Source organism: Homarus americanus, unplaced genomic scaffold, assembly GCF_018991925.1.
Source record: "Homarus americanus isolate GMGI-L3 unplaced genomic scaffold, GMGI_Hamer_2.0 scaffold34818, whole genome shotgun sequence".
NCBI classification, from domain to species: Eukaryota; Metazoa; Arthropoda; class Malacostraca; order Decapoda; family Nephropidae; genus Homarus; species Homarus americanus.
The window spans coordinates 44-14,195 of NW_024750805.1; the positions used below are offsets into that span (position 1 = coordinate 44).

The window sequence follows — 14,152 nt, forward strand, 5'->3', positions numbered from 1 at the left end:
TGGTGAGGCCCTGAGTGGGGTGTGTATGGTGAGGCCCTGAGTGGAGTGTGGTGATGCCCTGAGTGGAGTGTGTGGTGTCGCCCTTACTGCTAGATATTATGAGAGACAGAGTGATGGCGATAAAGATAGAGATATTGTGATAGAGAGAGACACAGAATCACATGGTGTACCTTCATCAGAGGAGCTGGTGCACGTGTTGAATGTGAGTGAGGCGCGATGGGCCGTGGTACACCCTGACGTGGCCCCGTCAGCTGAGGTGGCCTTCTCTCTCCTCCCTCATGGCACACTGAAGAAGATGTGGGTCCTGGGGAACGACCCCACCAGACCCTGCATCGCTCAACTCATGACCCATGACCCTGTGCCTCCCTCCACTAAGGTAAGTGGCAAGTACGTTGGCTAAAGTGGTTAATGGTCTTTAGTAGTAGTAGTAGTAGTAGTTCCCCCCTACTACCTGGACACAGCAGTCCAGCCTGTCACCCCTCCGCCCTTCCCTCAAAAGAACCAGTATTTTCTTGTGCCTGGGACTAAATCAGATGTTCGGAGGTGGACATAACTGTCGCGCAAGGTACTGTTCACTATGCCTGGTAACAACCATTGCTGCGTTTGTGCTAACCCGAACCAAAACTGCACATATTGTGTTTGTGCGAGAAACAACCGACCATGTGTGGGTTGCAAGAAGCGAGACCAGTGTCGGAACCCACGTCGCAGGGAGCCGACACAGGCGGCCACAGTGGATATCGCCGGGACCCAACTACCCGATGATATCCGAAATGATAGCAGTGAGTCTACTCAACCCGAAAATGTTGTACTAATAAATGCTGCTCCCTTAGTAGCAGGTGTCTACGAGGAGAATGAGAGACAGCCACCTGAGTGGAATGGCATGTCGTTGGAAAATGGAGACATATGGGTCAAAGAAACCTACTCAGAAATTGTCAAGTGGTCGCCCGCTAACTTTTTTGAACCACCCAAGTGTGCGGCCACCAAAGAAATGATTCGGGAGATGGCTCGCTTCATGACTGATTACACTCAGGACCGCTTCCTCGCCCCTCTAGCTCTTCAAATACTGGCAATAATACTACATCTATTTTGTCAGAGGACACACACAAAGGCTAAGCACAAAGAAAATGTGGCAGCAATGAAGAGAAGATTGGCAATGTGGCAGACAGAGGCCCTTGATGATCTCCTATGTGAAGCAAGAACACTGCAGGAGAGACTAAAACTTACGAGTGACGGAAAGCAAAACACCGATGACGTGGCAAGAAAATTTGGAAACAAAATGCGTGTGGGAAAAGTGTCTCTTGCGGTAAGATCTCTCACAGAGGAATCTTCCGGTGGGGTGATGCCAATTAACAGAGAGACATTAAAACTATTGAAAGAGAAACATCCCCCGGCAAGCGAAGATGAAGGCAATAGGTTCCAGGGTGACTATATCCCTCTAAATGCTGTCCTGTTCGAGAAAATAACAGGAGAGATGGTGTGGAAAAAGGCACTGAAGACTCGAGGAGGAGCCGGCCCTTCAGGTCTGGATGCAAACGGTTGGAGAGTCATCCTCAGCACAAACAAGTTCGGCCCTGTAGCTAGCGATCTCTGCATTGCCATTGCCGCCCTTGCAAGAAAGCTTGCATCCTCTTGCTGCCATCACCTCCAGGCTCTGACGGCCTGCCGCCTTATTCCTCTGGAAAAGAAGCCAGGATGTAGACCTATAGGGGTGGGGGAAGTGCTGAGGCGGATCAACGGAAAATGCATAATGGAGGTGGTAAAGGATGATGTCAGGGCAGCAGCAGGGAACCTACAAGTGTGTGCTGGCCACCAGGCTGGTGGGGAGGCTGCCATTCACGCCATGAGATTGATATTTGAGCAGCGTGATTGTGAGGCCGTTCTCCTAGTGGATGCCTCAAACGCATTCAACATACTTAACCGCAAGGCTGCACTGCACGACATCAAGATCAAGTGTCCAAACTTTGCGATGTATGTTGAAAATTCGTATAGGAATCCATCAGACCTCTACATAGTAAAAAACACGGCTCTGAGGGGCGATACCATCTTACAGTCGACCGAGGGAACAACACAGGGGGACCCTATTGCAATGGCAATGTACGCAATTGACCTATCAGTGCTCCAACAAGAAATAAAATTTGAAACAACAGGGGTCAAACAAGTGGCATATGCTGATGACCTTACAGGAGCAGGAAAAGTGGAGGACATCAAAAAGTGATGGGACTTGGTATCATCGCGAGGTCCACAAATAGGGTACCACCCAAACGCCAGCAAGTCCTTCCTCATCGTGAAGCCAGAACATTATGAACGGGCATTGGAGGTTTTTGGCGGAAGTGAGGTCAAAATAACTAAGGACGGCCAAAGACATCTAGGCGCAGTAATTGGCACTACGGACTTCAAGACCGAGTACGTAGCGGGAAAGGTGAATGAGTGGGTTAGTGAAATCCAAGCTCTGTCCGAGATTGCTAACACAGAGCCACACGCGGCCTTTGCTGCATTCACCTTTGGAGTCAAGCATCGCTGGAACTACCTGATGCGTACTATCCCTGATATCGGACTCCTCCTCTGCCCTCTGGAAGAATCTATCAGTGTCAAGTTCATTCCAAAAGTAGTGAAACACCCTGACTTAACCCCAGCAGAAAGAGCACTTCTTGCACTTCCACCAAGACTGGGAGGGGTGGGACTAACAAATCCAGTGGAGATTGCTGCCACTGAACATCAAAATTCACTTAAGCTCACGGCAGCCCTCACGGACCACATAATAGCCCAGAATGCAACAGGGGAAGTGGATACCAGCGAAGTAAATAAGATTCGTTGGTCCATTACGACAGATCGACAGCACTGCCAAAATGTTAAGTTGCAGCAACTGTTGCTGCAGGTTCCAGAAAATTTGAAAAAAAAAGTAGCTATAGCGCAGGAGGTGGGCGCCTCGAACTGGTTAACTACGTTACCGATAAGGGCAAATGGTTTCAGTCTTAACAAACAAGAATTTACAGATGCCATTGCTCTAAGGTACGGCTGGCCAGTAGAAGGTTTGCCCTCCCAATGCGTGTGTGGCTCTTCCTATGACGGCGATCACGCCATGGTGTGCAAGAAGGGGGGCTTCATATGCATGAGGCATGACGAGGTAAGGGATCTCACAGCAAACATGTTGAAGGAAATCTGCCGGGATGTCATGGTAGATCCGACCCTCCTTCCATTGGATGGTGAGATCTTCCAACATAGGACTTCAAACACATCTAACGAAGCCCGTGTTGACGTCAGTGCTCGAGGATTCTGGACGCGAGGACAGCGAGCTTTCTTCGACATCAGGATTTTTGATCCCATGGCCGCATGTCACCGTAACCTAGCTCTCGATGCTGCACATAGGAGGAACGAGAACGACAAGATAAGGGCATATGGGGAGAGAATCCAAAACGTTGATCAAGGCAGCTTCACTCCTCTAGTGTTCACAACCTCTGGTGGGATGAGACCAAGTGCAAGATGTTAATAATAATAATAATAATAATTGACGGTTTATTGAAAAAGTTCTGCAGCCCGAAGGCTGAAAATATACATTGGACATAAATGACTTATTACATACATTGGTGGTTTAACAAAAGCCTTCATTAGAGAAAGGTTTCTACGCCAGACTCGCTGAGGTGATCTCCAAACAGAAGCAGCAGCCCAGAAGTTTCGTTACAGCCTAGATGAGATGTCGACTGTCTTTCTCTCTCCTTCGGTCGGCTTTGCTCTGCCTCAGGGGAACGAGAGCTTCTGCCCCAATTCCGACAACTGCTGCAGATATCGACTATGAGGCTACAGTCACTGAATGCCGCATAGATCTGCGGCTCAACTAATTTAACACAGATGGGATAACTACATATGTATTAGGATATTTAATATTAAGGTAATTAAATGGTGGCGAAGGTGTGGCTATTGGGGGAGGCTGGAGGCCACGTATAAAAAAAATAAAAAAGTAGTAGTAGTTGTACTCGGAGTAGTAGTGATAATAGGTATGGTTGGTCAGTAGAAGGTATACCCATCCAATACGTGTGTGACTCATCTACGACATCTGCCACGTTATGGTGTGTAAGAAGGGGACTTTGTATGCATGAGGCATGACGAAGTAAGGGATCTCACAGTGAATATGTTGAAGGAAATCTGCCATGATGCCAAGGTGGAACCGACCCACCCTCTATTGGACGGTGAAATCTCCATCACACGACCTCCAACACATCCAACAAAGCCGGTGTGGACATCAGTGCTCGATGTTTCTGGACACGGGAACTGCGAGCCTTCTTTGACATCAGGATATTCGACCCCATGGCCACATTTCACCATAACCGGTCTCTCGAGGCTGCACACATGAGGAACGAGAACAACAAGAACAGAGGGAAAGCCGAGAGAATTCAGAATGTGGATCAAGGCAGCTTCACTCCTCTGGTGTACACAACATCCAGCGGGATGGGACCAAGTGCATGATGTTTCTATGCAAGACTGGCCGAGGTGTTTTCTGAACAGAAGCAGCAGCTCAAAAGCTATGTTGCAGCCTGGTTGAGATGTCGACTGTCCTTCTCTCTACTTAGGTCTGCATTGCGTTACTCCAGGGGGACGAGATCAACGGTCCCAAAGCCGACAACGGTCGCAGATATTGTTTATGAGGCAACAGTCACTGAATGCCGCATAGATCTGCGACTTAACTAACTCGGCTAGGGTAGTCAATTTTGTATTGGGATATTTAATATTAAGGTAATAAAAAAGTGGCAAGGGTATGGCTATAAGGGGAGGTTGAAGGCCATGTTATATAAAAAAATAGTAGTAGTAATGGTAATAGTAATAGTCATAGTAATGGTAGTGGTAGTAGTAGTAGTAGTATTTAACCCCAACAGGATGATCACTCGTTGCACTACCACCGAGACTGGGAGGAATGGGATTGACCAATCCAGAGGAGATTGCTGCCACCGAACATCAAAACTCAGTTAAGCTCACGGCAGCCCTCACTGACCACATAATAGCTCAGAACGCAACAGGTGAGGTGAAGTAAACAAGATTCGACGGTCCATTACAACAGAACTACTGTACAGCACGGCCAAAGTGATAAGTTGCAGAAATTGATGCTGCAAGTACCAGAGAATTTGAAGAAAAAAAAGTAGTTATAGCGTAGGAGGTGGGCGCCTTGGTCTGGTTAACTAAGTTACCGATAAGGTCAAATGGTTTCAGTCTCAATAAACAAGAATTTACAGATGTCATTGTTCTAAGGTACTGTAGGCCAGTAGAAGGTTTGCCCTCCCAATGCGTGTGTGGCTCTTCATATGACGTCGATCACGCCATCCTTGACCACCGAAGGGTCAAGACGTACCTGGCGCTCCTCTCAGAGCAGCCAGGTCAACTGTTATGTTGGCCCATACCAACTCCCTCCCCTGAACCCTCCTCCCCACCGGAATATCAACATGTTCTCGCCAGAAGTTACTATTTCATTTAGGAAAGGAATGGAACCAGTGTTAAACAGAGGTGAACAGTGGTGAACAGTGCTTAAGTCAGTGAGAACAACTCAACAGTAACAGTGGTACCCAAGTTGACCTTCACACAGTGAGGTCCCAGGTACCCAGTGATAACGGCCCGTGAGACCCAACAACCAGCGATGTGTTAATCCGTCTACGATAGGAAGGCCTGGAACCACACCTCACTCATATAACACCATCTGTGAGGGAATTACTACACCACGTGAGGCCCCTCATAACACCATATGTGAAGGAGTTACTACACCACGTGAGGCCCCTCATAACACCATCTGTGAGGGAATTACTACACCACGTGAGGCCCCTCATAACACCATCTGTGAGGGAATTACTACACCACGTGAGGCCCCTCATAACACCATCTGTGAGGTTACTACACCACGTGAGGCCCCTCATAACACCATCTGTGAGGGAATTACTACACCACGTGAGGCCCCTCATAACACCATCTGTGAGGGAATTACTACACCACGTGAGGCCCCTCATAACACCATCTGTGAGGGAATTACTACACCACGTGAGGCCCCTCATAACACCATCTGTGAGGGAACTACTACACCACGTGAGGTCCCTCCTAACACCATCTGGGAGGGAGTTACTACACTACGTTTTTGCTGTTCAACACCTACATTAATCTGTATGTTCACTGTATGTTCCTTTACCTTTCTCTAACGAAGGCTTTTGTTAAACCACCAATGTATGTAATAAGTCATTTATGTCCAATGTATATTTTCAGCCTTCGGGCTGCAGAACTTTTTCAATAAACCGTCAATTATTATTATTATTATTATTAAGAAAGGGGGCTTCAAATGCATGAGGCATGACAAAGTAAGGGATCTCACAGCAGATATGTTGAAGGAAATCTGTCGTGATGTTAGGGTAGAACCGACCCTCCTTCCATTGGACGGTGAGAATTTCTAACATTGGACTTTAAACACATCTAACGAAACCCGTGATGACGTCAGTGCTCGAGGATTCTGGACGCGGGGACAGCGAGCCTTCTTCGACATCAGGATTTTTATCCCATGGCCGCATGTCATTGTAACTTAGCTCTCGATGCTGCACACAGGAGGAACGAGAACGACAAGATAAGGGAATATGGGGAGAGAATTCAGAACTTTGATCAAGGCAGCTTCACTCCTCTAGTGTTCACAACCTCTGGTGGGATGGGACCAAGTGCAAGATGCTTCTACGCCAGACTCGTGGAGGTGCTATCCGAACAGAAGCAACAGCCCAGAAGTTATGTCACAGCCTGGATGAGATGTCGACTGTCCTTCGGCCCCAAAGCCGACAACAGTTGCATATATTGACTATGAGGCAACAGTCACTAAATGCCGCATAGATCTGCGGCTCAACTAACTCAACACAGCTAGGATAGCTACCTATGTATTAGGATATTTAATATTAAGGTAATAAAATGGTGGGGAAGGTGTGGCTATTGGGGGAGGCTGGAGGCCATTTTTTATAAAAAAAAGTATTAGTAGTAATAGTAGTAATTGACACTACCCAGACAACAACAGCAAACGTCACCTTGAACGTTAAAAGCTAGTCCACTCAAACAAAAATCGAAGAGGTAAGAGACTCTGTACCAGAGGAGATATACAGTTTCCTCCATTTGTAACATGTACAGTAGCTGGAGTGTTTTGTGAGACGTGACACCACCGTTTGATTCCATCCTAGTAAAATTAGAAAAATGAGCAGAACTACTCTTGCTATAATAACCAGACAAGGGATGCTATATAAGCAGTCCCCCTCTATCTGTGAATGTGCGCATTTAAAGGAGACAGAAGGCAAGGCTCCAGTGATGCGGCCGGGGAGTTTGATAACCAGATGCCTCTGGAAAAGTGACCTCTGGTTGGACGTGCTGCCGATAAACACAGACCATACAGCCTCTGAAGGATAAACACCCTCCTGCAAGTGAAAAGAAAGGCATCAGGTTCCATGGTAATATATCCAGCCACATGCAGTTCTGTTAGAGAAAATAAATGGAGAGATGATGTGGGAAAAAAACCACTGAAGACCCATGGAGGGAGGGAACATCAGGCCTGGATGCCAGTTGTTGGAGAGTCATTCTTTGTAGTCACAAGTTAACAAGTTGGGCGATGCAACAAATAACCACTTCGAGCTATTGCCGCCTTCTCAAGAAAGCTGATAACCTCCTGCTGTTAAAAGCTACAAGATCTGACGGCCAGCCCTTGAGCAAAATCCTAGAATGTATATCTATAGGGGTGAGTGAAGTGCTGAGATGAGTTAATGTTATACTATGTATAATGGAAGTTGCAATGGCAATGTATGCATTTGGCCTATCTGTGTTTCAACATATAACAAATAATTATGCCACAACCTAGGTCAAACAAGTAGCAAACGTTGATGACCTTACAAAAGCAGGTAGAGTGATAGGACCTGGTAACATCACGTGATCCACAAATAGGGTATCACCCAAATGCCAGCAAATTCTTCCCCATTGTAATGCCAGAATACTACGACCAGGCTATAGAGATCTTAAACGGAAGTGAAGTCAAAATAACAGAGAACGACTAAAGAGCAAGGAGTAACTGGAAAAGTAAACGAGAGTAAAAAGCTAATTTAAGTTATTTCGGAAATTACTAAGACTGAGCCACTTGCTGGGTATGCTGTATTCACCCACGGAATTAAACCTCGCTGACAGCGGACCTACTGAAAAGCCAGTTGCAGCTGCCATTTTTCAGACCATGCGAATTTTTTTTTAGATCTTCCTGTAGTTTTGCCGAGTCCTTGTCAGATTTAATTACACACCCTATTTTAGTGTCGTCAACAAATTTACTCATGTTGCTGTCAACGTGTATATCTATGTCGTTTTAAGGTTGTAGGTAGTAAGCAGCTATCAAGCAGCGAGGTACTACCGCCTGCGAAAATATTGGAAGCATAATGTGTTGTCTAATGGTAGACCCTTCTGCCTCATGGCATCACTAATATTGTGACCAAGTCCAAGGTTGCTCATCGGACTTTCTACCTCATTTACACAAAGTGAAAGATTACAGGGAAATAGTGTTAGGAATGATGACAAAACTAAATTAGGCAGGGAGTTTAAACCTAAACGCGGTAAACGGAGGACTCGGAACACGACTAACTTAAATGTCTACTACGCAAACAGTAGAAGTATGAGAAACAAAATGGATGATATCAGGGCCTTGGTATGAACCGAAAAAATCAATATAATAGCATTCACTGAAACATGGATCAACCTAGACTCACGTGAGTTACCTGTCGAATACCAAATTGCGGGTTACAAATTGTTCCATACCGACAGGCAGACCAGGAACGGAGGTGGAGTAGCAATCTATGTCAGGGATAATGTGAAGTGTGAAATAAATAAGGAAATAAAAACTGAGCGGAATACAGAAACAATTTGGATAGAATTAATCGACAGTAGGGAAAATTAATCACAGGAGTAATATATAGACCTCCCAATCTTGATAGAGTTAATGAGCGACTTATCTGGGATGAAATGCGCAGGGCTTCCATACACAACAAAGTCTGTATAGTAGGCGACTTTAACCTTGGCCAAATAGATTGGACTGACCTTATGGGTAACTCAGAATCAGAGGATTTTCTCGAAACGATCCAGGAATGTTTCCTAAGTCAACATATAACCGAACCCACCCAGGGTAATAATATACTTGACTTAGTTCTGTCGAACAGAGAAAACCTCATTAGCAATGTCGAGGTAGGGAACAAGCTTGCAAACACCTAACACAAAGAAATTAGATTCCAGTTAGATTTTCAGGGCAACCGCAAGGAAAATTCCACAAAAGTCCCAGATTTCAGAAGGGCAAACTTTAATAGTATGAAGAGGCAGTTGAGGGAAGGAGTGTCGCGCTTGAGGGTAAACCTGACAGTTGAAACCTACCTGATAACGAGATCTGAGATTGCCGAGTTCCACGACACTTTAAATGCACATAGGCAGAACATACCATACAAAATACTCAGATCAGACAACAATGACCCTAAATGGATAAATAATTATTTAAAGAACATTATTGGCCAAAGGAAGGCTATAGGTAGAAGGATGAATCGTGGCGAAATTTACCTCAGGGATTATTATAAGGTATTGGTGAGTAGGGTCAAGACCGAGATAACGAAAGCTAAGAGGAATAATGAGGTAAAGATAGCAAGGGAGGCGAAGACAAACCCCAAAGGATTCTACCAAATGTATCAAACTAAAATACGAGAAAAGATTGGACCAATACGGTCAGACACCTGCGAGCTAACTGATAAAGACGAAGAAATGAGCAATAATCTGAATAAATATTTTTCAACAGTTTTCACCAACGAAAAGTTAAACATGATACCCGAGGCACCGACTCTATTCAGAGATAGTGAGGAAAACAAATTAAGTGAGATAGTAGTGACTAGCAACTCAGACGTCCATTCCTTGATGAGAACTATGAACACTGAATTAACTAAAGTCGGGACCTGGGTAATACGTAATAAACTGACCTTAAACCTTGAGAAAACCCACTATACGATCTTTCACAGAAGAAAAAACTTACCTCCTGACTTGAACCCCCTATACCTTGGTAATATAGTCCTCAAACGCGAACAAAATACTAAATTCCTCGGAGTTATTGTTGATGAGAAACTTAACTGGAGAATCCACGTACAAGCGATTCACAGTAAAATCAATGAACAGTGAGGTATCATGTATCACACTCGACAGTCACTCACTCTCACAGCAATGAAAGAAATCTATCATGATCTTGTTTACCAACACCTGATACACTGTCGCACACTATGGGAGGCCTCTGGCTCTTCAAAAACACAATATCTGGTTACTGCACAAAAGAGAGTTGTACGGACAATGACCTACTTGAAAAAACAAATCACACTAACGAAAAATTTGCTTTTTTGAAATATTTACCATTCGAGGATATTAACACTTACTGCTGTGCCCTCTTTGTTTACAAATCTATCAATCACTTGCTTGACAATAATTACTTCCAGTTCCGGAATAATCAGAGATACAACTTAAGGCACCCAGAGCTACTAAGACCACCCCCCATGCGCTCCTCTCAGTCCCAGACCTCCATAAAATATCATGGTGTGAAGGTGTGGAACAACTTACCCCCACCCATCCGAGCAAAGACTACGCTCCCTTCTTTCAAATCATCTCTAAAAAAATATCTATTGTCGAAGTATTAATACTTCTTGTAACACTTACGATATTTATTGTACCACCAAATCCGTTTTATCGGAAATTATCATGTAAATAAATAAGTAATTACCATTGCAATAAACATAATTGTCAACTAGACATAATCCTGAAAGCTCTGTCCTCTTGTTCAACCTTATTACTGTACAACCCAGGTTGTACTGCTCCCCCATTATACGTATGTTTTTAAATTCCACTCTAATTTATATGTGTATGTGTATGTGTATATATATATATATATATATATATATATATATATATATATATATATATATATATATATATATATATATATATATATATATATATATATATATATATATATATATATATATATATATATATATATATGTATATGTGTATGTGTGTGTGTGTGTGTGTGTATGGATAAATAAATGTAAATATATAAATGATGAATGTGGGTGATGTGCGTGAGTAACATGTTGTTATTACCACCATGCTATTGTACTATTCCAGATGATACTAAATGTTACATAATACTTCCTTGAGATAAATGTATAGTATATATCAGGTGCCTCAAAGAGAGCTCAGGTTCTCAACTGGCTCAGCCATGTTAATATTGTTATTATTATCCACTCTGTATCTGTATTTTTCTGGCTAAATGAAATATTTCAATCAATGTTTCAATCAAACTAGTGACGTCACCCCAGTCGTATGTTGTGCCGTTTATACTTCTTCACTGTTTCCTGTCCTGTAACCACGCCTTTATCCATTTTAGAATATCTCCTCCAATTCCATGAGCCTCCACTTCTCGTAGTAGTCTATTGTTGGGGACTTTGTCGAAGGTTTGCTGACGTCGAGGTAAACCACATCATAATCAGCATCACATTCGCTATCCTCCAGGATTCTGGCACTACACCCGTTTTTAATGACATGTTAAACAACTTTGCTAAGGTCATACTAAGCTCTTCCTTACATTCTTTTAATAATCTGGCAAATATGTCATCGGGACCTGGTGACTTATTCCACTTTAGTTTGTCTATTTTTCTTACTGACATCGTTACTAGTCACAACTGGTTTGGTAATAGAGTTGTGGATATGTGGAATAGGCTACCGAGTGCTATAGTAGGATCGGGGACGCTAGGGAGCTTCAGGACGAAGTTGGATAGGCACATGGAAGTGCTGGGATGGGTGTGAAAGGGATCTGCCCTATATGGGCCAGTCGGCCTCCTGCAGTATCCCACTTTCTTATGTTCTTATGTTCTTATGTTCTTATTCTATTTTCTTCACTATCTCTGTATATGGTCGGTGCCTCGGCCATCGTGTTTAAATTTTCGGTGGTGAAATTATTTTTTTAAATTATCCGTTCAGATTATTGCTCATTTCTCTGTCATTCTCCGTTAGCTCGCCGGTATCTGAATGTATTAGTTTGATACATTTGGAAAAATCACTTGGGATTTGACTTCGTTTCCCTTGTTATCTTCAGTTCATCTTCAGGTGAAATAATCTGGGAAATGTAATCTTCAGTTGATCTTTGTTTAGTAATGTGATGTGTTTTGTTCCCGGTAGGCTGAAGGGCTGGACTGGGCCAAGACTGTGGCTCTGTTGCCCACCTCCTCTGGCACGACGGGCCTGCCCAAGGCTGTCATGGTGACTCACCGTAACTTACTCATCAACCACCTGAGGAGCCAGTAAGACTGTTAACTAATACCAAACCTAACGTAACCTAAAGTGACCTAACTTAATCTAAAACCCACCCGGCCCTACTGGGTCAGCTACACCTTTTCCGGTCACGTAACCAGGACCACACCCAGCCAGTATGATGCAATACTGACCGCGCACTGGCTGGGGCACCACGTGGTCGCAAGGAAAACATAATATCGTAAGAAAATCTCCCCAGAAGTAAACATGGCCCATAGACAATATAATTATAAGCTCTTTTCCTTGACACTTAACTAATTATATACACAACCAAGCGAATTAAATACAGATACAGAAATTTTTGAACGACTGAATGTGGCGGCACGGCCTTGGTACGAGGGTGGGAATCATACATTAATTGACTTATTCATTCTCTGCTTTTCCTAATTCATTCCTATCTCTGTACCTTGTCTCTTATACCATGCATAGAGTTTGTGCATGTCTAACAGGGGTTTGCTGTGTGTCTTTATGAGAGAGAGAGAGAGTGAGAGAGAGAGAGAGAGAGAGAGAGAGAGAGAGAGAGAGTTATTGCATATGATATTTTTACTTTAATTTTTTGTCAGGTACCAAAGTGTTGTTAACCCAAGCGCCAGTGAGGGGAGAAAGGAGATATTTAAGAGTCTCTTGTTGGTGCTGCCTGTGTGTCATCTCTATGGCTTCGGTATAGTTATGGGACGCCTCTTGGCTGGTGGTACAACCATCTTCCTCTCAAAATTCTCACCCAAGAGGTATTTTGAGGTCATCCAGGATTTTAAGGCGAGTGTGAAAAACTGAAAGGCGTAAAATGAGAAGTTGGTAATAATCTAATTAAAGTGAAACATCCACGTGCTTGTTTTTATTTCTTGGTTATAATTTTACATTTGAAACACATCTTTAGATAATATAAGGATTCATATGATATTAAATAATTTACTTAATTCATCAGTAAAAGTGTTTGTGGTGAGGCTGTTGTTGAGCTTAAAGTATATTTATCACCGTGGTGCAGGTGACAGCCTAACCCCTCGTACCTCACCTCATTGACTTGGTGGCTAACACATCCCTCCAGCAGCAGTACAACCTCTCTTCTCTCAGCAGACTCCGTCACCTCCGTCGTGAGAAAGGTGACTCCATGTGTATTCAGCAGTACAGGAGCACTGTTTATTTAGGAAGAAGAGCTTAACTCACAGCACAAAGGTTACAACAACAGGCCAGGAGAAGGAATGAATAAGTTAGTGTGTAAAGCCAATACAAATAGTATGGAGACCCCAAGTGCCCAAAAGAATATGAAAGATCGGGTGAAAACCAATGTAATAAACCCAGCCAGTATGTAAATGTGTCGGAGGCTATTGGTCGTAGTCTACTCCATCGAACCCTGGGGCCTTGATACTTTTTTAATTGGCTCTACTCAATGGAGAACCTTCTAATGCACTGAACAACTTCTCCCACGTCACTCTTGCATCATAACCAACTGCATCATATATGGGAGAGTTTAACACCTGGCACGGTAAAATGTGGCATCACTAAGTCCACTACACTAATGTTGGTGTTACTGTACCATGACGTCACTTACACTGCCCCCATATCTAATATGCTATAGGACTAGGCTTGTGTGTGAGTGTGTCTGTTCTGGGCAGCCAAAACGGCACAATCGTTTTTCATCAAACTTGGTGGAAAAATCGCAAAAAATTCATACAGTGGAACAAACCAGGTCCCATATCGACGGATTCTTTAGGAAGCCATTACATAACCATTTTATTTACGCTGGAAAACGATGCAAGTCTAGGGACTTGGCGCACCCAGCCCACGGTTGCAGTTATCTTAC

The 14,152-nt window shown here is 43.8% G+C and overlaps 1 protein-coding gene across 1 annotated transcript; it reads left to right on the forward strand.

The window, feature by feature from the left end:
- The first annotated feature begins 256 nt into the window (after positions 1 to 256).
- LOC121854207 (4-coumarate--CoA ligase-like) lies at positions 257 to 13,146 on the forward strand. The gene is made up of 3 exons (XM_042348704.1): positions 257 to 376; positions 12,220 to 12,341; positions 12,915 to 13,146. The coding sequence occupies exons 1-3, from the start codon at positions 296 to 298 to the stop codon at positions 13,123 to 13,125; spliced, it is 414 nt and encodes a 137-aa protein (XP_042204638.1). The 5' UTR covers positions 257 to 295; the 3' UTR covers positions 13,126 to 13,146.
- Positions 13,147 to 14,152: the final 1,006 nt, after the last annotated feature.